Here is a 24,580-nt window from a genome sequence, read left to right on the forward strand (position 1 = left end):
CCCCCCCCCCCCCCCCCCCCCCCCCCCCCCTCCGCTCGGTCGGTCTCTTCGGCAGCGCCGTAAGTGCCTGCCACCCGGGTTCACTGCTGTCCCCGCAGGTCCGAATGCAAGGTCCCAGGAACTGCCCTGGTTCAGGGGCTCGGTCAGCAACAACCACCCCCTCTTCTTCTCAGGGAGGATGTTGTTCCACCCAAGAGGTCCTCTGCGGAGGGAGGTGCTCCTCATATAGGGCACAGACTCTAGGCCGAGCAAGGAAGACCAGACTCCCTCGAGGGGCTGGCTCCGGTCCAGCCAGAGCGTCTAGCTGCCATCACCACGTGAGGAGTGGAGGCCGGGGCTTGGGGAGAGATGAAAGAGAGGAGGGGTCCCCAGGAAAACTAGGACTGGGGAGGAGGAAGGCAGGACACCAGTGGGCTCAAGCCAAGGACACAAGGGTGCAGGATCATAGAGCCTCTGCCCCTTGCTCTGGCGTGGGCCTGTTGAGAAGTTCAAATGTATCTTCTACCACCTGCCAGAGGCAGTTGTCCAGTGGAAACTCATTGTCCACCAAGTTGACCAGGAAATAGTTGTCGTGGATATACTGGATGATCATGCGGGACGGAGACTCCTCCTCATACAGCTTGCCCCACTGCTCGATCCACAGGGCGAAGGCTTCATCCTGCACCCACACAGACAGGCAGGCAAGGTGAACAGAGCTGCCCTTGGGTCAGGCCTGGCTCCATGCTAAGTGCCCCCAGGGCCTCTAAGCTGCTCAACAGGACATTTCCAGAAATAGAGTAAGGCCCACTGCCAAAGTCGCCTCCCATCCCCCAGGCCAGAAATCAACACCCTGAGTCAGAATCAGAGCACATCTGGGAAGGCAGCACCCCCCCAGCCCTGGGGGCATGGCCCCCATGACACAGCCTGCCTAAGGTTTGCAGGGTGAGCAGGGCAGACCCGCTCCTGGGCTCCTGGACCCCTTACCTTCCAGAACATGAAGCTGACGGGATCGACCACTGTAGGCTGGATGATCTCTCGCCCAGGGAAGATGCCCCAAGTGACTGCGTTGGGCTGCAGCTCAGGGGCATTGGTGATGTTTTCACCCTGAGGGCAGATGGGCGGGGGTGGGGGGGTGGGGTCAGAGCAGACCTGGGCCTAGACACTGCAGTCCTTTTCTTACCTGGGAACTCACAGGGGTGGGGTGAGGGGTGGAGCAGGCTTGGCTCCATCCCCTCCACCTGCCCCTCCTAGCCTGGCAGCTCCTAGAACGGCCGGGGTCTGGGCACTTCCTTCCTCCTCCCTGTGCTCCAAGCTCCACACGCTCGGGCATCACATCCCCCACATCCGGTGGCTCCCGCTGACTCCTGCAGGGTCACTCTACGGATCTGTGGATCTGTTGCCGTATCTGCCCAGCCAGGCTTGCTCTTTGCTACTCAGATTGCCACAGAGGGCTCTGATTCTAGTCTCCCTGGTTCCATTATCCACAGCTCTGTCCACCGTGACCTGTCTATGACAAAACATGGAGCCAAGCCATTGCTGCTCAGAAAGGCTCCCTCTCGCCTTCAGGGGAAAACCAAATTCCCAGCAGGACAGTCAGTACTTTTAGCCTTACTCTGAACCCACTCAGCAGCCCCTGAAGGCTGCGCAGACAATGCCTTTGCACGACCTCCTCCCTTTCCCTGTGAAGCCTTCTCCTTGTCCTCAAAGATTCCAACCACATGGGACCCCTCCAAGCCTTCCCTGACCTCTCAGATTAGACATCCCTCCCCTGGGTCCCCAGCATCCTATACTGAACCTTATTGTTAAAAATGCAACCAGATGTGTAATTACCCACAGACTGGGCCTCCTCCCTAGACCGGGGGCCCTCTGAGTTGAGGGCAGGAGCCTGGCTCTGGGTATACGTTTCCACCATGCCTGGCCCGGGCTAGGTGCTCAGCGCTCGCCGAGGGGAGGTGTAAACACAGTGCCTTCAGTTCCGGGACTCTGGGCCTGTTGAGCGCCGTCTAAAGCCCGGAAGCCAGCCTACCTTGACGTCCACGATGTGGTAATTAACCCGGAGCTCATACTTCTTCAGCACCTGCAGAAGCGCCCCCACCGTCTCTCGGGAAGTGAAGAACTCCAAGTAGGCCTGTGGCAGGGGGAGAGGTACGGCCACATCAAGCCCAGTCCTTGCACAGCCCTGCTCCGTGTGCACCGTGACTCTGGACGCTGGCCCTCCGGACCACCCCGGGGAGGCACCCACGCAGACACGCGTGGCAGGACTTGAGACACTGGGGCTAGTGTGGCCACATGGATTGAATCATGAACTGAGAGCGGGCGAATGCAAGCAAGGGGGAGGGGAGCAGGTACGTGGGATTTCTTGGTCTGGACAGGTCTGAGGGGCATCTGCCACCCTTCTCCCAATCAGTGAAGGCCCCACAAAGAGGCCACTTTAGAAGCCGGACGGGAGGCCCCGTTTGGTAAGCTGAGACACGGGAGCGAGGCCTGAAACATCCCAGCCTCCCCACTCACTGGAGGCTAACACGGACACGGAGGGCTTCTCGAGCACCAACTGCCTGTCAGGGATGAGGCCGGGTTCATAGCCTGCAGGGGGAGCACTATTACCCCCATCTCACAGATGAGGAAACTAAGTCCGGAGAAGTTGAGCAACCTGGCTGCACTGAAGATAAACAGCAGAGCTGGGACTCAAACCCAGGTCTTTCAAACTCCAGAGTGCCCGGGCTACAGTTCTAGAATGTCGTTTTAACTCCAGCAGCCTTAGGAGAAAGGTGTCAACTCGGGACACCAATTACAGTTCCATTTAGTGAATGCTTCCTACGTTCTTCCCACATGCCAAGCATTTCGGCCCCAGAACGTGATGGTATCTATCCCCATTTTATGGAAGAGACAGCTGAGGCTCAGAGCAGTCAAGAAACCTGCATACCCAGGTCTGACTAAAAACGTGAGCTCCTGTCCACTCTGATCCTCTGCCCCTCACAATAAACAGACCCCGGGGAGGTAGGCTTCTCTGTCCCCATCTCTGGGGAACCCCTGGGGGCCGGCCGAGGTGGAACAGTTCTGTATGTCCCTGCCGCACCTTCTGGAAGACATAGCCCCCACTGGGACCCCAGCCCACAATGGGGTCGGAGGATGGTTTCCCATTGATGTTAGGCTGGGAGTTGATGGTGAGGATGCCCTGCCGGTTCACTCGCAGCAGCTCCTCCTTCATCAGGCTGGTCTCAGCCGCCAGGGGCTCATCATTCCAAGGTAGGCAAGTCACCTGGGGGAGAGGGTGAGCCGGGCTGGGGCCATGATCACACCAGACACCCTGGGCTCCCTCCCTCTCGCGGGCTCCACCTGTGCGTCTGTCAGCCCTTCTAGGCGCCCCAGGTGGGGACTTCCCAACTCACCCTCCCTTTTGCTGAGGTGCCACATTCAGACAGAGAGAGGGGAGGCTTGGGTGGGGGCGGGGGCAGTGTGAGTCACAGCCCCGAGGTCTGGCCCACAGGGAGACAGGGCGGGGGATATAACCAGGGATCCCACCCCAGCATTACTCACCTTGTGACCATGTTGGTTGGGCTCTCCTGAGAGGTAGCAGGCAAAGACTTCAAAGACACTTTCTTCACTGGTCAGCTCCTCCCCCCACATCTTCAGTAGCTCTTCCCTTGGGGACTTACTCTTCAGGTAGAAGAGGTAGTAGTCCTTCAGCTCCCCAAAGGCTGGAGAGGAGGAATTGCCCCTGGCAGAGGAGGTGCCCAGAGGGCAAGGCATACTCCTGACCTGGGGCTCCTGACAGAGGGACAGTTGCACCCACCCGCCCAGGGGACATTCCTGTGAATCCTGTCCCACACCGCTCCCCAAAAAGCAAGCCAATAAGCAGGCAAATTCCCTCTGCCTCCCTCCCAAGAAACAGGATACACTTGCAGTGGGTTGCCTGCAGGTGCTCACCAGCGGCCGTTGGGGAACTCATCCCACTCCTGTGTGCGGTAGATGTAACTCTTTGGTCTGGAGGCCCAGAAGATGGGACGTACATCTTCCTCCCGGCGCTTGGGGTGGGCACTGACAGCCCAGGGCAGGGGACGCCTGGGTGAGAATGGAGACAGAATGAGTAAGGGATTGGCTAGAGGAAGCAGGAAGGGGTGGGGACACCACTCAGCCTGACCTCTCTGATCTGACTGTGCATGGAGCTCCCACTGAGACAGAACCCCTAAGTGTACGGCTCGCCATGGCAGACATTCCTCTGTACCGCCGTGGTGGCTAGCACTGCTGGGGCAGGCTCATGCTGTGACCTCTCTCTGACTTTCCTCTGTGCCTCCCAGGCCCAAATTCGGGGCCAGTGGCTTCACCTGGGGTCCTCAATCCACATGCCCAGACGCTTCAGCACCTCTGTGGTAGCCATCTCACGGTTGAGGGTATAGAAATGGAGGCCTGGCACCAAGCCACTGGTCAGAAGTTCCTGGCACAGGCTCACGGCCTGCTCAATGCCATAGTTTCGGATGGCATCATCATTGTCTTTGATTGGCTCAATCACGTCCTTGATCTGCTGCGGTACCTCCAGCTTGGACAGTTTCACGAGCTGCCGAAGGGAGTGGTAGCCCTGTACAAGACACAGGGGCTGTGGGGCGCCATCTCCCAGCCCGACTCTCCCCTGAAATACTTACCGCCCTTTCCATCCCCACCAGGCCTCCTGGCCAACTGTAGTGTGACACAGAGTGACTCAGGAGAGTCAGTCCAGATTGTAGGAGCACCCCCGCCTTGTCCTGCTTCTTCCGCTCAGTACAGAAGCTGCCTACAGCATTCCTGCCCTCAGGCTGAGCTAGCCCTTCCGCCCCTAGGTGTATTTATTGATAACCCAGTGGGCATCAAGGCCAGTGGCTCCCAAGCTGCACTGATCATCAGCACCACCTGTAAAATTTAGTAAGTAATATGCAAGTTCCCAGGCCCCACCTCAGACCTATTAAATCAGAACCTCCAGACAGGGGATCTGAAAATCTATCTTCCAAAAAAGTTTTTCAAATGATTTTGATGACAGTCAAGTTTAGAAAACATTGATTTTACCAAGATTTATAATGAGAGTTATAATCCCTTTTAGGGACACTTAGCAGCCCCTCCAACAGACACTATTGCTGTTTTGGAGGCAGGGAGGTAGATTAGAGGTGACCAAAGTGGGGTGGCATGTTGCAAGGACTGGAGCATCTGTCTGAAGGGAAATCTACTGAGCATCAGAGATTGGCATTTCACCCCAGGGCCCTGGCCTGTGCTAGGAGGGGGATGGAGGGAGTCCACGGCCCTCCTGGGACCCTCACCTGAATAGGAAAGATTCCGGGGAGGATGGGGCAGGTAATGCCTATCTCGCTGCAAGCCTTAACAAAGTGGAAGAATGTGTCAGCCTCAAAGAAAAGCTGGGTGATGATGAAGTCGGCTCCTGCGGATACCTTCTCCTTCAAGTACTTCAGGTCAGCCTCAAAGCTCCCTGCGTCGGGGTGGCCTTTGGGGTAACCTGCCGACAGGGATGACAGTAGGGAGAGGCTGGCTCCCATGTGCTCAAGGTGAGTGAGGAAGAGACCAGAAAGCTGGGAGCCGAGAGCTCTCTGTCTCAGAGGTTCTGGGCTTGTCCCTTGCAATACCACAGCACAGACAGGCCGAGACGGTGAGTGGCTGTGCTTCTCGCTCTGGACATGACCCTTGGTGAGAGGTGGCCTAGGGCCACCTGCCCAAGAGCTGGGGGGATGGCACCAAACTCCCCATGCCATCCTGCCTCAGGTCCATGGCAAGCAGCCGGGCAAATCCGGCCGGCACACTATGGCCACAGAAAAGAGAAAATGTCGCCTTCAGCGTGGGTCTGGCAGCACCTGGGCTCCTGGGTTGGAGTCTGGGCACTGGATTCAAACCTGTACTTTTAATTTAACATGAAAATTACTCAGGGATCCAAGAGAGTGGACATTAGAAACCACGTTACCCAGGGAAGAACTGAAGAAAGTGGGGATGTTTCCCCTGAAGGGGAGAATGGAGAGAACACCGGAACTACTTTCAAAAGCCCAAAGGTCTGTTGCAGAGAGAAAGGGATTCACCTTCATTAAGTTCCTTACTAGTCCTAGTCTGTGTTGCTTCTGATGACAGAGCCAGGATCGGTCCCAGAGAGCTGCCTAACACTGGAACGAGCGGCCCCACCAAGTAACAAGCTCCTGGAGACCTCGAGCCGGGGAGGCCGAGGATGGGATTCCAGAACTGCTTGGAAGGCTGGACCACACATCACGTGAGCTCCTTACTAGCTCGAGTAAGTAATCCTATGACTGCTTCCTTCCCTGAGCGACTGAACTCACAGGCAGCCGCGCTTGGTGTTTGCAAAGGACGACTGTAGGCCTTCAGAAAGCTATAGGAGAGCACTAGCTTCCTGAGCCTAAGCCCTGGGCAGGACGCTGAGCCGGGCTGCTGGAGAGCCAAGCTGCTTTGCCGTGATAAGGCCCTTCTGTTCTGCAGAAACCCCAAGTCATCAAAAATGAATATAAAAATTCTTGTCTCAGGGGGCAAAGGGGTAGGACTGAGCACCACGATTTCACTTTCAATAACAAAGCTATCTTTCCAGCAGGAATTTCAAAAACAAGGAGGTTTTAATAGCTGAAACTATAGCTCTAAATCCTCAGTATCACCAAACACATGTAGCATTTGCTTACATTTAAATTTTGCCCTGTTTACTATGTTTTCTGTCACAGCCAACGTGTTTCTCAACCCCAATCATCCTGCTCATCCACTTTATGACAGGCAAAGCCCCAGACCCCTCGGCACCTACAAGCTCACAGCTTAGCCAGTCTCCATGCACGACCACCTCACGCCTACTGCACGTGTGCACGTTCCCCATTTACTGACCAAATGGTGGCCCGTGTAAGCAGTGAATGCTTGAACAGGGGGAAATGCTCACTATGTTCCTAACTCATCAGGGCCTCCCAGACTCACCTAAATGCCCCTGTTGACTATGAAGAGTGGATATGCACATGAGGGCCTGGGACTAAGTTCAAAGCCACCGGCAACAACTAACTTCCTTGAGGCCACATGGGTTAGTTTTTTAAATTCACGTCACTCTGATATACTACTCCAGAACATAGCCTGTTTGTTTTAATATAAAAATTAACGTAAAAATGATAGAATTCTCCCCCAAAAAATTTTGAGAAAAACTATCATGCCGAGATGGTGTGTCAAGTTAATCCCTGGACTTCTTGCATCCCTGGCACATGCTGCCTCACCATACCCAAGCCCCGGCTCGAGAAGCTGAGGCCCAATCCCAGTGAGTGGGGTAAGAGGGAAGGCCACCTCATCCATTTCGAGGACGTGAACCTTGCCTCTTGGCTGTAGCCCGTGGAACTGGAGCTGAGCCGATCCAATGCTCTCTCCTGAGAATTTGGACTGACTCATACCTGTCAGTCTGTCTGGACTATTGGCTGGAAAAGGCCATGTGCACTCAGGAGCAGGCGGCTGGTCCTGTGTGTGCAGAAGTGTACATATCAGGGCTACTGGAAGTGTGGAGCACGTGTGCAGTGGGAGGCAGAGATGGGGGGGGACTCTGTGGCTCCAGACAGAAGAAGGGAGGCCTTAGTGTCTCACTGCTTCTGGGTCCGGGCCTTGTAAGGTCAGGTACCATTTTCTGACAGGGGTTCTGAAATCCCCTGGCCTCCCACCCCCAGTCTTAACAAACGTCCCTTTTTTGTTTTAAGAAGAATAGGGCTGGGAAGCAAGCTAAGAGCACGAAAAGGCAAAGGGATAATAAATAACTTAAGGGCTGGCGGCAGCCTGGCAGGGGCGGGTGACAGAATGAGAGCGAGGGCATTGTGTGATGAGCCTCTGAGCCGCCCGCCCCTGCGCCTGGGGTCACCGGGTCCCGAACTGAACACCGGCAGGCCTTCTGTGCCTCTCTGCGCGTGTCACACCTTCCCTTCCCTGTCCCTCGAGAAGGCCCAGCCACTCACCTGCCACACAGATGTCGAAGTAGTCCCCGAACTCCCTTCGGATGTGCCTCACCAAGTCCGCCGCATAGCTGAAGCCTCCCTCCTCCTCTTCCCACTGGTCACCCACGGGGTCTGCAGGGGTGACAGAGGCCACGGTCACTGGGTCTCACCCACGCTCCAGACGGCCTTTGTGCTCCTTCTCCCTACCCCACACCCGGGGCGGCGGCCTCCTCTCCAAGTGTGTGTCTGCTCCTCCCAGCGTGGCACTTGGCAAATGGCGGCCGGGAAGATAGCGGCCGCCCTGTCAAGCACGTACCGAGCCCCGACTCCGCGGGCAGTGTGCTGGCCGCACTAAGCAGGGGACAGCTGCTGCTCTGGGGTTAGTCTGGAGCATCTGAGACCCCTTCCCTACCCAGATCTGGGGGTGCTCAGGCACCCTCACCCAACCCCACTGCTCACTCTCCCACCCTCTTGGAGCCCTTGCCTCCCGGGAGAATTTTCTACTCAACTCAAGCGAGTCCTTGTGGGGAGCGCGAGGCCACAGAATCCCACCCAATCCGTCCCTCTTCCCACACTCGGGGGCGTGATGACAACAGGTGCCAGAGACATGAGGAGCCGTCTCACCCCTGGGATCAACGCCAGAACCACGCTCTCTGACTGGGCCCAGAGCTGGGCACGGCCAGCAATCGATGCAGCTGTGAGGAGCCAGGGCAGAGGGCTATCAGGCAGGGCTGCACTCCTGACTGAACTCCTACGCTGAGGTCAAGAGGTCAAGAAGTGCCTCCATCTCACTACCCACCACCCTCCGGACCCTACTGGCCAGGAGGGCACGCTCAGCGTGCCCAGTGCGGGGCCCGGAGAAACATAAAGGACTGTGCCGGGGACAGAAGAGGCCTTCAAGGAAGCAAGATCCCAGAGAGTAGAGGGCTGCCTCCACACCTCCCCTCAGCGCCAAGATGTTCTTCAGGCCCAGCCGCTTGGCCTTGTGCAGGTAGCCTGTGATCTGTTCCTGGCTCTGACAGCAGCAGGTCATGTGCAGGATGGTCTCCAGGCCACAGTAGTTCACGGCGGTGCTGGCAATCATCATGGAAGAGGTCTCCTTGTCTGAGCCGGGGTCCCCTGCTGGGTGCCAGGTCACATCTATGAAGAGGGGGCCTCCTGCCCCCATCCGATCAAACCTGTAGGTAATTGTTTTCTGAAGAGGGGCTCCTGAGAGCACACCGCCCTTCACCACCTTCCCATGGGCTTTGGGAGGTAGGGAGACATCACAGGCAGGTTGTAATCAGACGACCTATATTCATATCTGGGCTCTGCTACTTATTAGCTGTGTGACCTTGGGAAAATTACTTAATCTGTCTGAGCCTCAGTTTTCTCATTTCAAAAACATGCCAGAAAACAGTACCTACTTCATAATAACGACACTGTGAAAATATTACAATAGATGACTCCACACACTAAACACTCAATCAATGCGAGCTCCTGTTACAATGATGTTTTTTTTTTTAAAGGATTTTATTTGAGAAAAAGAGAGAGAGAGAGAATGAAGGGGGGTGGAGGAACAGAGGGAGAGGGAGAAGTAGACTCCCCGCTGAGCGTGACCTGAGATCATGACCTGGGCCGATGTCAGACGCTTAACAGACTGAGCCGCCCCCAGGCACCCCGACAATGATTATTATTGCAGAGATTAACTGATATCAACAACGCAACCGTTTAGTGAGAGGGCAGCCCTGCAGCCTTTTCAAAGTGCTTGCACATGTATTATCTCGGGTGAGTTAAGACATTTCGACAGTCAAAGGTACAGGGAACTCTCAGAGTGGCAAGCAGAGGCTCACTCTAGGAAGAGGGAAAAAAGGTTCAGCAGACACAAGCTTCTTTCATGCTACACCCCTCCCCCCATCGTGGTGCCAACCAGCAGGCTTCTAGAACACAGAAGAGCCATAGGTGTGCACACGCGCCTGTCTGACCAGCTCTAACATGGTATTAAACACCCTTGGGCCGGGGTGCCTGGGTGGCTCAGTCAGTTGGGCGTCTGCCTTCGGCTCAGGTCCCAGGGTCCTGCAGTCAAGCCCCACATGGGGCTCCCTGCTCAATGGAGAGTCTGCTTCTCCCTCTCCCTCAGCTGCTCCCCTTGCCTGTGCTCCCTCTCTGTCAAATAAGTAAAATCTTCAAAAAAAATCAACATCCTTGTGCCTTTAAACTTCAAAACTTTCAGAGCAACACGTGAAAAATGCAAACGGTAACATGCATAAACTTAAAAAAAAGGAACCGCAATTCATAAGGCGCTAACGTTAATTCGTTTGGCATTTCTAGATTTTGAAAGGCATTTAAGTTGAATTCCTAACTTACTGAAATGTTCTCCAAGCCACTGCTTTATGACTTCCTAAGCTGTATTCATGCACCAGCCCCAAGTTCTGCCAAAGAATGCAGTCTGAGAGAATCAACATTTTTAACCCCTTGAAGAATGTGTCTAAAAATTCCAGATGCGGGGCGCCTGGGTGGCTCAGTCAGTTAAGCCTCTGCCTCCGGCTCAGGTCATGATCCTGGGGTCTGGGATCGAGCCCTGCATAAAGTCTGCTTCTCCCTCTCCCTGCCTCCCTGTCCCTCTCCCTGCCTCCCGCTCATGCTCTCTCTCACTCTCTCTCTCTCTCTCAAATAAATAAAATCTTTAAAAAAAATCCCAGATGCTTATAGGGACTTTTGCTGACAGCTGAGAAGCTGCAGCTCCAGTGGTCTACCCTGCTCTTTTCCATCCCCTCTGGCTGCCTTTTCCTGCCAGGTCAGAGTGTGGCCCCGCAGCAGGGCTGCGGCTTTGCCTTCCCCCCCCGGGGGGCCCCCTCATTCCGACCCCACTCCCCAACTACATCAACTCACCTTGAGATGAGATTGACAGCTCCCTCAGCCGTCCGAGGAGGGAAGAATTCCAGGGAGAACCACTTGTCACCAGATTCCATCCTTCGCCTCATCTTCTCCCTGAGTCTGTCGTGGCGCTCGGGGTCCAGCCCGGGCGTGGAACATCTCGAACTCTCCTTGGAGCTCTCGCTGCCGCTGCTGCTGCCCTCTGAGCGGGGAGGGGGGCCGCCATCCCCTCTGGGTTCATTCACCATGGCCGGGTTCCTGCTGCACGGAGTGGGGGCAGGAGCGTCAGAGGGTAGGCAGTCAAGTCCCAGAGTGGCAGGGTCAAGTGAGATGCGGCATTTCCAGCAGGAAGAAGGCCAGGGAGGGTAAGGGTGACAATGCCCCCACCCAGTGGCTCCACATACCACAGCTGTGACTGTCTACGCCCTCCACAGCCCCTGGCTCCAAATAAACCAGCCCCACCCGGCACAGAAACATGCTCCTTTAGCCCAGGGATCCTCGGTCACAGCTACCTGATGGAGGGTGGCACTGAGAACCTCACCCTGCCGGCCTCCAAAGCCCACATTCCTAGGGAGGGGCTGTGGGGTCTGGCTGGGAGAACCTTGGGTGTTGGATGGTCCATCTCTGCCAGCTGGGACCCAGAGTGGGTGGGGAAGAAGTAAGAGGAAACTTCCCCAATGAGTGTGTTCCTCTGGGCGGAGGGAGCTGTGACAAGGGAAGAGCCCAGAGCTAGACTAGCTGGGGCCCTGCGCAAGGGGGCGGGGGCAAGGCTTCCAGGCGAGAGGGAGGGCTGAGGCTCTAGTTGCAGAAGCCGGATGGAAGGAGGGCGCTGTTGATTGGAGACTGCAGGGGTTGGTGGATAGGAGGCCAACAGACGCTCCGGGTCACTGGATTACTCTCCAAAGAAGGCAGAGCCCAGCCTGGCCCTGCCTGGAACATCTCCTGTTACTTGAAACTGTCTGTCTGCATGCAGGATGGAAAGAGTGTGGGCATGACAGAGCAGCCAGATTTCTCCTGAGTTCGTGCTACTCCGAAAAAGACCCTGTCGTGGGTTCGAACTTGACATTGGCTGGGTTCCACAAGTAACTGGACCCAAATTCAATTAAGGGCATGAATTCATGTCCTACTCAGAACAAAAGCTGTCCCATCTGTACCTGCCTTCCAGGCTGTTCTCCTACACCCAGCACCCAAGTCAGTTAATTACAGTGACTGCACAGCCACCACATACGAAGCCCTGAGCCATGGCAACCACAGGCAGGCCAGCAGAGGGCACGGCGTCATTGGCCAGTTTGCTGGGGAAAACAAGACAAATACTTAAAAACAAGACAGAACACAACTCTTACACAGCAATGTGCAAACACCCATTTTTAGTAGTGAAAATCCAATGTGTGGTGACATGGGGCATCAGAGGAACAACCAGGCCAAGTTCATTCCTTTCAGGGAACAGCCACAGCTAAACCGGTGTTCTTAACTATTTTGGGGTCCTAGACTCCTGAGAAATTGATGAATTCCACTGCTCCTCTCCCCTGAAACGCACACGACACAAGCTCCAACGTCCAAAGTCAAGGAGTCAAGACCAAAGTAAAAAAAAAAAACACTTGTACCAATGATTTTTCTTCCTTGGGATGCCCACTTTGAGCCTGACCTAAAACTCCAGCTCCTCAGGAAGGATGGCCATCAGGAGTAAGGAGAGGGAGAATATCAAGATCAACCTAGCTGACCTTTCTTCTGAATTCAAGAGAGTGGCTCATTGATTGTCTGCTGGAACAAAACCAAGAGAAGGGGAGGAAGCAGAACTACCTGCTCTTTCGTTTTACTTAAAAAAGACTTAACTGCATTCCTAGTAAGTGCCAAATATGTGCCTTTCTTCAACCTCATTTCTCGCAGCACTTCTTACCCGTCTTAAGCTGGACTCTCACAGCACCATAGGGTTGTAATTGTGGATTCACAGTTCTGTCTCCTCTCCAACCCCCCAGTTCCCTGAGACCAGGGCCCAATATCCTGCCCGTGGCATCCCCCATGTGAGGCGCAGTCCTCACAACCAGCACTCAGTGAGCGCCAACGGGTCAAGCGCTGTCACTCTGTTCTCAAAATAACCCTCTGCCATCTCCTGACCGCTTGCTTTATCTGTGCCAAGCACCGTGGCACGAATACGAAACCCACCCCGCCCAGAAGGGCCAGGGTGGACACCTGGGCGCAGCCCGCTGCACTGGCGCCGGAGACTGCGCCAGCGGCCTGCAGGTGCTACAGCTGGGAGGCAGGTTTAAAAGGCCGGAGCCGGAAGGACGCCTCCGGCACCCGGCTCGATACCCGGCTCGAAGACCACGAATCGAGTCACCGGGTCACTGGGTCAAGGTGGGGGCTGGGACGCGGGCCCAGACCCGGTCCCAAGGGGCTGGGTCTCCACCCCCGTCTCAGGGCCGCCTCCTCCCCCGGTGTCCCCTCCGTCCAGGCAGGCCGGGGGCTGAAAGTGAGTTTTCCCTTCAGGGCTGGAGATCACTGGGGGTCGCAGCCACTGGAGGTTACACCAGCTCCCCGGAGGGCTCGCGCAGAGGGGCGGGCCGCCCTCCCTCGCTCTCCGCCCCCGGGTGGGTGGTCTCCACTTCCCGGATATCCCTCCCTGGGGAACCCCACACCCCGCCTCCACTCACCCTGCCGTCGCGGGTGACTCAGAGCGCGCGCGGCCGCAGCAGCTGCTTGACCGGTGTGTGGGCGCGTGCGGGGGGGGCGGGAGGCGCGGGGGCGGGGCGCGGGGCAGGTGTCAGGTTGCTGAGGGAGGCGGGACGAGAGGGCGGAAACCATCCGGGCGGGCGACCGGAAGCTCCGCCCCCAACATGGCCGCGCCCAGAGGTCTCGTTGGAAGCGGGCCTTCCACCGTCATGTGACGCGGGCCCTCGCCCCACCCGTCTGCAGCCACTCCCTGTCTCCGTCCCCAGTTCGAGAGGACCACGTGACACTGTCGGGGCCAGTCACGTGAGGCGCGGATTCTGGGTGGGAGGGGGTTGGCGGAGGGTTCCAGAGTGGCAGTAAAGGAGGGAGATGGCGGGGTGCAGGGGGTCCCTGTGCTGCTGCTGCAGGTGGTGCTGCTGCTGCGGTGAGCGTGAGACCCGCACCCCGGAGGAGTTGGTAAGGAGCGGGCGGAGCCCAGCTGGGGAGGGGGCGGTTGCCAAGGGACGGCGAGAGGGCGTTGCCGGGGGGTGGGGCCCGGCCGAGCTGGGGCCTCAGGTGGCAGCGGGTGGGGCCCGGGCAACGCATCCTAGGCTCTCGAAGCATCTGCCGCGCTTCCCGTGCTCAAGTCTGGGGTCTTTTCTCATAACCCCTCCCTGGGATCTGAGGGAGAATCCAGGCCCGCTGCAGTTAATCCCATCCATGTTTTCTTTTATTTCCATGTGAAAGGAGTTTTGAATGAAACGAGCGTTTTCAGAATGAGCCCCTTCACTGGACTTTGTGCTTATCAAAGCAGCTGGCTTAGTTTCTCCAGCCCTTTCTCACTGTATCCCTCACCTTTTCTGGGTCATTGATAATCCAGCTTCCCTCTGCAAAGGACCCTGGGAAAACTTGAGTTGCTGTGTCCCAGAGTTGACAGGTCCCTCCCTTCTGTTTTCAGATTCAGTACATTGTCCGATGGAACCTGAATTTTTTTTCTCCTTTATCTGGCATGGGAGATCTTTGATGTGTCCTGAAGACAAGAGTGGTTATTTGGAGAACGTATCAGTAGAAACGAAGAGCTCAGCTGCGTGACCATAGATAGCCACCGACATCACCCCCATCCCCCCCCCAAAAAATTTTTTTTTGAGATCTTGTTTCCATTTGGTAATAGTTCTAGGTGATTTGGAAATTAGCAACAAATTTCTATAGATACTCTGTCTTTTTCTACTTTTAACCATTTAAGTATTTAACCTTTTAACCATTCTGTGGATCTATTTTTCTAGACCATCCTGGGAGAAACACAGGAGGAGGATGATGAGATCCTTCCAAGGAAAGACTATGAGGTGAGATTTCTTAGTTGCTGCCTGGGATAACAAGAGCAGTGAGTGAGCTGGTCACTTCAGACAGAAGCTTTAGGATTCTAAGGAGAGATGCTCTTTGACTGTCTCTCCCAGGGAGTGAATGAGTAAGAGGTAATTTCCCTCTCTGAAAGGGACTGTTTAACAAGCCCTTTTCTCGCCATGACCCCAAAACAGGGTCTGATGTGTCTCTGTGCGTTCATAGATCTGTGGCACCTTAACCTACATAGAGCATGTTTGCCATTAAACTATTTGCTTTTACAACTAGAGACCCAGAGTGAAAGCCACTGCAGTGTGTGCTCATAACAGGGTGGGACAGGAGACCTGCCTTCTCTTCTTAGAGAACTTATTTTTCAGATGATTGTTTCCTGCTCAAGGTAGCTTTCTCTGAAGTGCTCTTGATTGTCGTTCTGGTTCAAGTATGGGATTCTAAGAGTGTGTGTGTGTTTAGTAAGGTCAGTGCTGCTGGAGTAAAACCAAGTTTCCTTTTTTATCCTTTAGTCAGTTCCTGATAATGTTTCTGTGATTTTTGAAATAACAAAAACAAGCCATGGTTCTGATAGAGAATTCTTAAAGCCGTTTACAAAAAGAAGCTAGAGAAAAACCCATAACCCCACCCATTAAAAGATAACTGTGAACCTTACTGAATATCCTTTTCCATGCTTACATTCCTGCTGCTTTTTTGAAATAACAGAAGCGAGATTCTGCTACATAGACTATTTTAACATGTTTTCTCCTCAACTTGAAAGCAATCTTTGTATTGCTAATACATTTCTGCAGTATCTTTTTAAATAGAGGAATACTCTTTTATTCCACAGTTTATTCAGTCTGATTTTTCTATATGGTGAACTAGTCTTGACTATCTTTTCTTCTTCATCCTTAATTGCTTCTTTGAGCAATTCCAGGAAGTGTGATTAATCTTGTATGTTTAATACGTCTTTGAAAATGTCATGTAGAGGGGCGCCTGGGTGGCTCAATTGGTTAAGCATCTGCCTTTGGCTTGGGCCATGATCCCAGGGTTCTGGGATCGAGTCCCATATGGGGCTCCTTGCTCAGCGGGGGCCTGCTTCTCCCTCTCCCTCTGCCTCCTCCCCCCTGCTCATGTTCTTGCTGTGTCTCTCTCAAATCAATAAATAAAACCTTTAAAAAAAAAAAAGTCATGTAGACTTTAAAAATTCAATATTTTAGGGCAATAACATACTCAGACTAATTTTCTTTTTTAATATTTTATCTTTTGCTGTAGAATTTAGTGGAACTATTAGGATTTATTAGTATAACATGGAAATTTTTTGAAAACTTTCATTATAGAGAATTTCAAACATAAAGAAGAATGGACAGGATAGTATATTGAAACCCCCTGTACTCATCAGTTTCAATAGTCATTCAACTCATGCCCAACCTTGTTTCATCTGGCTCCCATCCCCTTCCCGTATTATTTTGAAGAAAATTCTACACATCACATCATTTCACCCATAAATAATTCAACATGCATCTCTAGAGTAATGGAGCCCTTTTTTTAGCACAACACAATACCATTTTCATACCTAAGAAATTAACAGTAATGCTTTGATATTAAATATCCAGTGTTCAAATTTTCCAGTTGTCTTACAAATGTCATATAATTTTTTAATGTCCTATAATTTTTAAATTATTATTATTTATTAATTATTATTGTTTGAATCCAGTTTCCAATAAGGTCCTCATATTGCATTTATTTATCTTTTAAATTTTCCTTCAACTTTTTTTTTTTTTTTAAGTAATCTCTACCTCACCAACATGGGGCTCAAACTCACAACCCCAAGGTCAAGAGTTGCAGGCTGAACCAACTGAGCCCACCAGGTGCCCCCCTTTAAAATTTTTTATAATCTGTAGATTCCTCCTTCATCGTTTTTTCCCTTGCAGTTTACTTGACAGAATATTTTTAGGGCTCTGAAATTTGCTCTGAAAATTTCCCTACCATGGTATAGTTTAATATGCTACACTGATGGGAATGCTTTTAATGAATCAAAATCAAAAAGCACAGTATCTACTGATGTATTTTCCCATATTTCTAAAATATTTTTCTCCTTGCACATAGCTGAGAGGTTTGCAAGAATTAGTATAAGAAGCCCCATATCGTACTGTCACCTTATACTCCCTCATTGAACCCTGTGATGTCACCCTGACTGTGTGACTGTGACTGGAACTTTCTGGCAGCCTTCATCTGTTCCCTGGAGCTCACCTGGCTTCTCTTCTCCATTGACCCAGCTGTTTCCAAGTCTCCTTTGCTCCTTTTACTAAATTTTGTATTTGTAATGCATTTACTTTCACCTGATATACATACTTATGTAAATTTTAGGGGTTAATGTTTCCTGTGAGTCATTAATATTTCTCAATTAACTATCTTCAAGTACGAGCTTCTTCAGAATATTTGCTTTGTATAAGAGCAAATTTAGCTAGACGCTTACTCTGAAAAGTCTGCTCAGATTTTACTAGGGATGAACTAGAAAACCCTTCTGTTGAAAATCTTTCTCAAATATGCTCTTTCTCCTTCCTGCCTTACTAAGAGTTGACTGCCCCTACTTGACTGATAAGTTGGGGGTCTTACAAGATGTTAGAATCCCTGGTTTGACATCCGTTCTCTTTCTAGATGGTTTGAATAACAATAACCCTCTATCTGTGGGATGGGGCTGTTAACCGTGATGTTTTCATGCAGGTCATAGAGCCTGTGTTGCTTTTTTGAATTAGAAAAAGGCATCCCTCAGAGCAGAGGACTTAGAATAAAGAGCCTCTCCCTCTGGGCCACAGCAACTCCCCTAGCTCAAGGCCCATTGAGGCTGCTGCTTTGTGTGAGCACTGAGGTGCCCTTCCTGGTTGAACATGGGCTGCCTTTCAGCCCTGCTTACCCCTGTGGCCACACGCCATTTGGCTAATACTTTGGGCAGCAGCCCTGCACGACCCCGATATAATTTTTTTTTTTAATTGTTAAAAAAAATAAAACAAATATCTGTCTCTGTGGACCTATCGTAATTATCTTATTATTATATAGTCTCCTATATTTGGATGTTTGATCATTGATTTAAAAAGTTGCCGGCTGATGCCCCAGGACCTTTTTTAAAAAGGTATTTGGACTTTGGGTATAGATATAGATGGAATAATTGTCAGATGTCACACCTGTGTTTGGCTGACTGCTGAGTCTTGCACGGAGTGTGGCCACCAGGCTGGTGTCTAGCTTGTTCACCAGCTGATGTGTAGGTTGCAACAGGTTTAGGAAGGGGAGAACACACAGCAGACCATTTTCCTTTGTTGCCAGACTCCTGCTTCTCTTAGAAAACATAGAAGAAATAAAATTAGTTCCTTTGAATTGTTTCTCAAGATGTCTCTGGCACACAGGCAGATTTTTTGCAGAATAGCTGTGTTCTGTGAAGGAGAGTTGAAGGAACACTGCTATAGATGTAGTTTTAGGAGCTGTGTCAAATCTCTGCCTCTTCCTAACATGAACTGAAAGTTGCTTTTTAAAATAGTCTCCATATTGGTTTGTCTTGTGACTAACCTCTTTCTCGTAGAAGCTAACTACAGAAGATACTTATAATTAACTGATTTTCTAAATTAATTTGGTTCCGGTTGATTGAAAATTTTACACATGTAATGGGATAAGTTGGGTAACACTGGTGGTAGCCGAAGGTCTTTTCAAGTTTTGCAGAAGCAGGAAGTTCAAAGATAGGTAATTGAAAGATTTTCCCAAAGCATGAACCTACAGCAGCGCTGCCGAAACATTCATGTGTGTCAAGTGCAGACTCCCTTGAGGCAGGTCAGGAGGTCTGAGATTCTGCATTTCTAACCAGCTCCTCCCCGGGGGGGCTGTAGGTCCACTGCCCTGCCCACCCACACTTCGAGTAGCAGGAACGTGAAGCTTTATCCCTTTCCAAGTTTCAGTAATTCTTCCTATCTGGTTGTGACCTTTTTACTTGCATTTCTCTGTCAGAGTTTGGATTATGATCGCTGTATCAATGACCCTTACCTGGAAGTTTTGGAGACCATGGACAATAAGGTGAGTCCCTTATTGATCTCTTGGGACTGAATAGATCTTACAATGGCTTCTTTTTCCCATCTAAATGCTCCTGTAGATAGCCATACCCCATGGCTTTTAGCCCCTTTCGTGAGATGGGGTAGCATTTATTCCTTAGACCTTCATCCTGCCAACCAGAGTACCCACTCTTGGTGTGCCTGGCCCAGGCTCTTAGAGCTCATCCTTCTGGCCTTGTAAGGCGCCTGCCATACCAGACACCACAACCAAGCTTGCTGTCTCTGTGGAATTTAGCCTAAAACTGGTTGTCCAAGATGTGCTCCTTCCCTGCTGCCAACAAAACCATATAACAAACTGAGTCTGTCTTTCCCTGTGTGAACAGAAAGGTCGCAGGTATGAGGCGGTGAAGTGGATGATGGTGTTCGCCATTGGAGTCTGCACGGGGCTGGTGAGCAGGCAGGGCATGGGGGCCTGGTGGACGGGGTGGGGGCCCGGGGGGTCAGAGGGCAAGTCATCTGTCGTGATAGCAGAGACTGCCTTTTCTTTTTTTCTTTTTTTCTTTATTCCCCCCACATAATAATCCTGACACTGTGTTCCGCACTTCTCTTGCTCTCGCTTTATGAAAGCGAACCCTACGACACTGGTATTCTTTAAAACACTCAAAGGCTTGGTCAGGACCGAGCTCTTATGATATGGTCCTCTCAGGTGGACAGCATAGTCTGGGGAGTATTTCATGGAAATTGAGGTCACTCTGTAGGGAAAAAGCAAAACAGTGGAACAAAACCAACCATGACACTCTTTCCTTTAGAGTGGCGTGCCAGTAAACAGGACACCGTCGAGCTCAGTGAATTTATCCTGCTGTCCTGGGCTTCTTTCCGGCGCATTGCTTGTTTTATTTAGAAGGTAGAGCTGGCGGCTGTGGACAGGGGAATATGCCTGAATGCACAGGGTTCTGGGGTCAGCTTGCTCACAGATGAATCACAGACAAGAAAAGATTATGAAACATTGCCAAATTGTGTAGTAGCACAAGGCCTGGAATCCTAACTGCTGACCTAACCACACTTAAAGCTGGGGAAGAGAAACTGGAAAAGTCAGCAGACAGTCAAAATGATACATGTCACATCTTATTTTCTATCATTACAGTGTTCAAATGGGCTATCTTCGTCCGTTCGGGCTACTGTAATAAAAATACCAAAGACTTGCCAGAGGCTTAAACAACAGATGTTTATTTCTCCCAGTCCTGGAAGCCGGAAGCTCAAGATCAAGGTGCCAACAGATTTGTGTCTAGTGAGGGCCTGTTTCCTGGCTTCTGGCTGTGTCCTCACAGGGGAGAGGGGGCCAGAGTTCTCTGGGGGTCTTTCATAAAGCCAATGATCTTATTCACGAGGGCTCCACGCTCAGGACTTAATCACCTCCTAAAAGGCCCCACCTCCTAATGCCATCACAGTAGGGGTTAGAATTTCAACAGATGAATTTGGAGGGGGGACACAAACGTTCAGCACATAACAGGTTATATTCCTAAGCAGCGGCCTGTTTATCTCACTGGAACTGACTACAAGTCTCATTCTTGATTCTGCATGTTATACCCATAAAATGTAAGCACGCATTTAGTATAATCTAGCCACAAAGGCTGACCAATTTTTATGTTCCTGGCATTTGTCAGATTTTTACTGCAGTAAATTCAGAGGCCAAGGAACATTTTTCTAGTTAAGACAAATGGCATTCAGAAGGCCTCTTTGGTAACATTCTATTATGGGGGGAACTTGGGTTGATTTAACTGTTATATTGAAATTTCAGATCATCTGTTTTGCCATATACGTTTCTGGTTGCAAATTTCCCTGTAATAAGCATAATCACGAGCCATCTACTTGTTAGTCTTTCTGCTACTTTCATATCACACTCCTTTGAACTGCCATTTATCAATACTAGCAACTTCCACCAGTCCCCTCACGTCCCCTCACGCTGCTGGAAGGCAGACTTGCCTTTATAACTCAGCAACCAGCTCCTCTTGCTACTAGCTCTCTTATCCTTCGATCTGTCACAACCTATTGCTTCAGTGTTTAAAAGCCTCCGGGCTTTGGCTTGAGGGAAGGCCAGAGGCCTGAAGCCTTTGATCCTGAATCCACCAAGTCACAAGCCTTTCCAGTTCCCCGTGAAGCCCAGAGCAAAGACGTGGGGCTTAAAGTGGGCTGGTAGAATATGAGTGGTTTTCTCTTACTTAACCAGGGTAACCATTGGCTGCAAATCAAAATAGTGACTTACAAAGTATAAATAGTAATAACAAACATGTAAAAGCTATAAACACCTGAGTAAATGTTGTTTTTCAAAGTAATATCTTAAACTATGTGTTTATTCAGCTAAGTATCACTGAAGATGTTATTGGAGTTCTTCTGAAACTGCCTCTGGAAAATGCTAAGTAGCCCCTCACAGGATTCCGGGTGATTTCTCTAGTCACGGGATGGTCTTCCTTGGTTTCACATCTTTTCCTGCAGCCTTTCCTTTTGTTTTACTCTCCTTCTCTCAGCTTAGCTGTGCCCCCTTCCTTTGTCCTCTGGAGGGGCGGTGGGGCAAGGTTGGCAGGGAATCTCCTGGCACGTCAGAGTGACTAGCAGGAAACCCGTTCACTCGTTGCCTCTTGGTGACGTGGGTGCATGTGCCAACCGGGAAAGGCCAGGGGGGCTCACAGCTTTTGAGCAAAGTGCCTGCGCCACAGTGGGGAAAAGCTGTGTGATGGTTCGCTTGCTCTTCACAGGTGGGTCTCTTTGTGGACTTCTTCGTACGCCTCTTCACCCAGCTCAAGTTTGGAGTGGTACAGACATGTATCCTTTTCGCAGTTCTTGGTGTTCCCAGGTGTCAGCGGTTTCTGACCCTGCTTTCTTGTCTAGAGAATAGGAGACATGATCTAGTGAAGAGCTATTTATTAACCATTCAGCTTAAGTTTTAGTTACCATTAAAGGACACAACAGGAAGACTTTAAGAGAGAGATACTCGTATTCAGGTTGGTGAGACACAAATACCACAAAGATGCCTGTTCTTCCCAATCATCTACAAATTCAGTGTAGTTCCAATCAAAACTCCAATAGAGTTTTCCGTGGAACTGGAAATTTCTCTTCCTAAATTTGTTGGGAAGAGTAAAGGGCCAAAAGTAGTTGGGTCAGTTTTGAACAAGCATGGCACTTGCCCTACTCAATGTCATAATTTAAGATATAGTCATTGAAACCGTGTCCTATTGGTGCAGGAATTCCCAGTTAGGCCAATGGAAGATAACAGAGGAGCAGAAATTGGCTTGTACATATAGAGAAGTAGGGAGAATGGCAGAGTTAGTGTTATAAGTCAGTGAGAAAGAGATGGACATAATAAAGATGTAGGGACATTGGTTTCCATCTGGAAAAATAAAGATTCCTACTTTGTACCATAAATTAATTCCAGATGGATTGAAGATGTAAATAAGCAAAACAAAACTCTAAGAGACTATGTGATGTCAAGAGAAGGGAATAGTTTCTTAAAACTCCAGGAGGCACAAAGTGAAAGGGAATATAGATCCGTAAACTTGACCATGTCAAAGTAAATTTGTTTTTCATACAAACAAAAAACCCCAAGCCACGACAGTAAAACACCATAAGGAAAGTGGAAAACAAGTCCACAGCCTAGGAGAGGTTACTCACTATACATTGAAGAGACAAATAATTAGTATCTAGAACACCAGAAGAACTGTAGCTCAGTAAGAAGAAAGCCCAAACAGCCCAATAGAAGAATGAGCAGAGGATGTGAACAGGCAATTCTCAGAAGAGGAAAATGGAATGGTCAATAAATAAACCTGTAGAAAAGGGCTCGCCTCACCACTAACCAAGGAGATGCAAATTAAATAGATAGCAAGTACACCTCTGGCTCCCGAGTCCCTCTTTCTCATTCAGACCTTGGACATGTACAAAGATGTTTGTTACAGCTTTGCGATTGCAGAAAGGTGAAATCACACAAAATGGGAGAATGGAAAAATTGTAATGTGTTCATATGGTATAGTTTTATGCAGAAGTTAAAATGAATGGACCAGAGCTGTGTATATCAACATGACTAATTCTCAAAAACTTGATGTTGAAGGAGAGAAAAAAGTGTAGAATGTGCATAAAATGCAATCCCATTATTTTAGTTTTAGAAACACAACAAATGGCTACGTCTAAAAATACACAGGGAATGGGGTGCCTGGCTAGCTCAGTTGGTAGAGCGTGTAACTCTTGATCTCAGGGTTGGGGGTTCAAACCCTACGTTGGGCATAGAGATTACTTAAAAATAAAATCTTAAAAAAAAAAAGACACACTATAATTTCAGGTTAGTGGTTTTTCCCAGGGGAGAGAGGGAGGGAAACAGGATTTTTTTTTTATGGTATCTAACATTTTAATTTTTAAAACCTGGAGCAAATATGACATAACACCAAGATTTGTTAAAGTGAGGGATGTGGGGGGAAGGGCGTTTGTTGCTTTTTATGACGTTTGAAGTATTGATTTGAAATGTTGGGGTGCAGGAGCAAATGGTCAGAAAGGAGTCTTGAGACGTTTTGGGTGCAAAAAAGGTGGTTTTATTAAAGCACAGGGACAGGGCCCATGGGCAGAAAAAGCTGTACGGGGATTGTGAGGAGCGACTGATTACATACTTTTAAATTGGGAGGGGTTAGGGATAGTGTTAAGTCTTTAAGGAGTTTGGGAAGCAAGGTTTACAGGACCTTGAGGGGCTAGCTGCTCTTAAGATAAGGTTATTTAGTACTGTCTGGTAAAACCTTTGTCATGAGACCCTTCAGAAGGATATCAGTGGGCCATATGCTTGGAGGATGATTGCTAACCTGTATGTTGGGGAGGGTGGGTAGAGATGAAGTTTCCAAAGTGATTTTCATATGTTAAAGACGACTTACAGGATCCTGGAGGTTGGGCGAACATCAAGTTTGCCTTTAGCAAAGCAGTAACGTTGAGGCAGTTGAGCTCCTTGAGAAAGGTCACTCTGCCTGCCTCAGGTATTTGTCGATGGGCTGCAAGTTGTAAGGAGATTTAATTTTTTCTACATTTCTTTTGCCTTTGTTCTCCACATCCATATTTCATAATTTAAGAATAGTTCCCGGGTACCTGGCTGGCTCAGCCAGTGGAGCATGCAACTCTTGATCTTGGGATTGAGTTTGAGCACCATGTTGGATGTGTAGAGATTATTTAAAAATTTAAAATTATTTTAAAAAATAAATAAAGATAAACTTAGAAAATGGTTCCTGATATAGACAATCTCTCAGACAGGTGTTTTTTGTTTTGTTTTGCTAAAGATTTATTTATTTGAGAGGGGGCATGCAGAGGGAGAGAGAGAGAATCTTAAGCAGACTCCCCACTGAGCATGGAGCCAATGTGGGCTTGATCTCATGACCCTGAGATCATGACCTGAGCCGAAATCAAGAATCATGACTGAGGCACAACTGACTCAGCCACCCAGGCGCCCATCAGACAGGTTTTTTCTTGAGTTTACATATGGAGAACAGGAAGATGTGCAGTAAGCAGCCAGCATGTTTAAAAGAAGAGATGCTGCACTGTTCCCTACTGGTGGTGGTAGGAATGCCCCTGACAGGCGAGCATGTTTGCCTTAACCCCGGTTCTGCAGCGGTGGAGGAATGCAGCCAGAAAGGCTGCCTTGCCCTGTCCCTCCTTGAGCTCTTGGGTTTCAACTTGACCTTTGTCTTCTTGGCAAGCATTCTTGTCCTGATCGAGGTGAGGCGGTGTGGGTGTTGGCATTTGGCTGATGAAGGTTTGGATTCCTCCATCCCCACTTCTGGAATGTCAGGAAGC

The 24,580-nt window shown here is 50.4% G+C and overlaps 2 protein-coding genes across 11 annotated transcripts in view; one reads left to right on the forward strand and one right to left on the reverse strand.

Moving 5' to 3' along the window:
• Positions 1-33: 33 nt before the first annotated feature.
• On the reverse strand, positions 34-13,488 carry MTHFR (methylenetetrahydrofolate reductase). Of its 6 annotated transcripts, none has more exons than XM_031030411.2 (12): positions 13,406-13,488; positions 10,770-11,012; positions 8,838-9,076; positions 7,920-8,030; positions 5,265-5,458; positions 4,305-4,555; positions 3,907-4,041; positions 3,517-3,697; positions 3,056-3,238; positions 2,006-2,107; positions 964-1,083; positions 34-658 (listed from the first exon to the last, which is right to left on the reverse strand). In XM_031030411.2, the coding sequence occupies exons 2-12, from the start codon at positions 11,000-11,002 to the stop codon at positions 443-445; spliced, it is 1,965 nt and encodes a 654-aa protein (XP_030886271.1). In that variant the 5' UTR covers positions 11,003-11,012; positions 13,406-13,488; the 3' UTR covers positions 34-442. The 6 variants fall into 6 exon arrangements, with proteins under 6 accessions (XP_030886271.1, XP_006735577.1, XP_081673614.1 ...); XM_006735514.3 differs by having other exon boundaries at positions 10,770-11,015; positions 13,406-13,483; XM_081817488.1 differs by lacking the exon at positions 13,406-13,488 and adding an exon at positions 13,093-13,115.
• Positions 13,489-13,734: 246 nt separating this feature from the next.
• The window catches only part of CLCN6 (Cl-/H+ antiporter 6), a 30,214-nt gene continuing 19,368 nt past the window's right edge, over positions 13,735-24,580 (forward strand). For all 5 annotated transcript variants that reach the window (XR_004076384.2, XM_081817489.1, XM_081817490.1 and 2 more), the window contains exons 1-6: positions 13,735-13,880; positions 14,687-14,746; positions 18,726-18,791; positions 19,150-19,215; positions 21,520-21,586; positions 24,396-24,502. Coding sequence is in view for 4 of the 5 variants with exons in the window: in XM_081817489.1 (XP_081673615.1) it covers positions 13,794-13,880; positions 14,687-14,746; positions 18,726-18,791; positions 19,150-19,215; positions 21,520-21,586; positions 24,396-24,502 (453 nt within the window). In the remaining variant the exon portion in view is untranslated. The remainder of the gene's footprint in view (positions 13,881-14,686; positions 14,747-18,725; positions 18,792-19,149; positions 19,216-21,519; positions 21,587-24,395; positions 24,503-24,580) is intronic.

The sequence above is a fragment of the Leptonychotes weddellii genome, chromosome 4, assembly GCF_054177405.1.
Source record: "Leptonychotes weddellii isolate Sample4059 chromosome 4, ASM5417740v2, whole genome shotgun sequence".
Classification (NCBI taxonomy): Eukaryota; Metazoa; Chordata; class Mammalia; order Carnivora; family Phocidae; genus Leptonychotes; species Leptonychotes weddellii.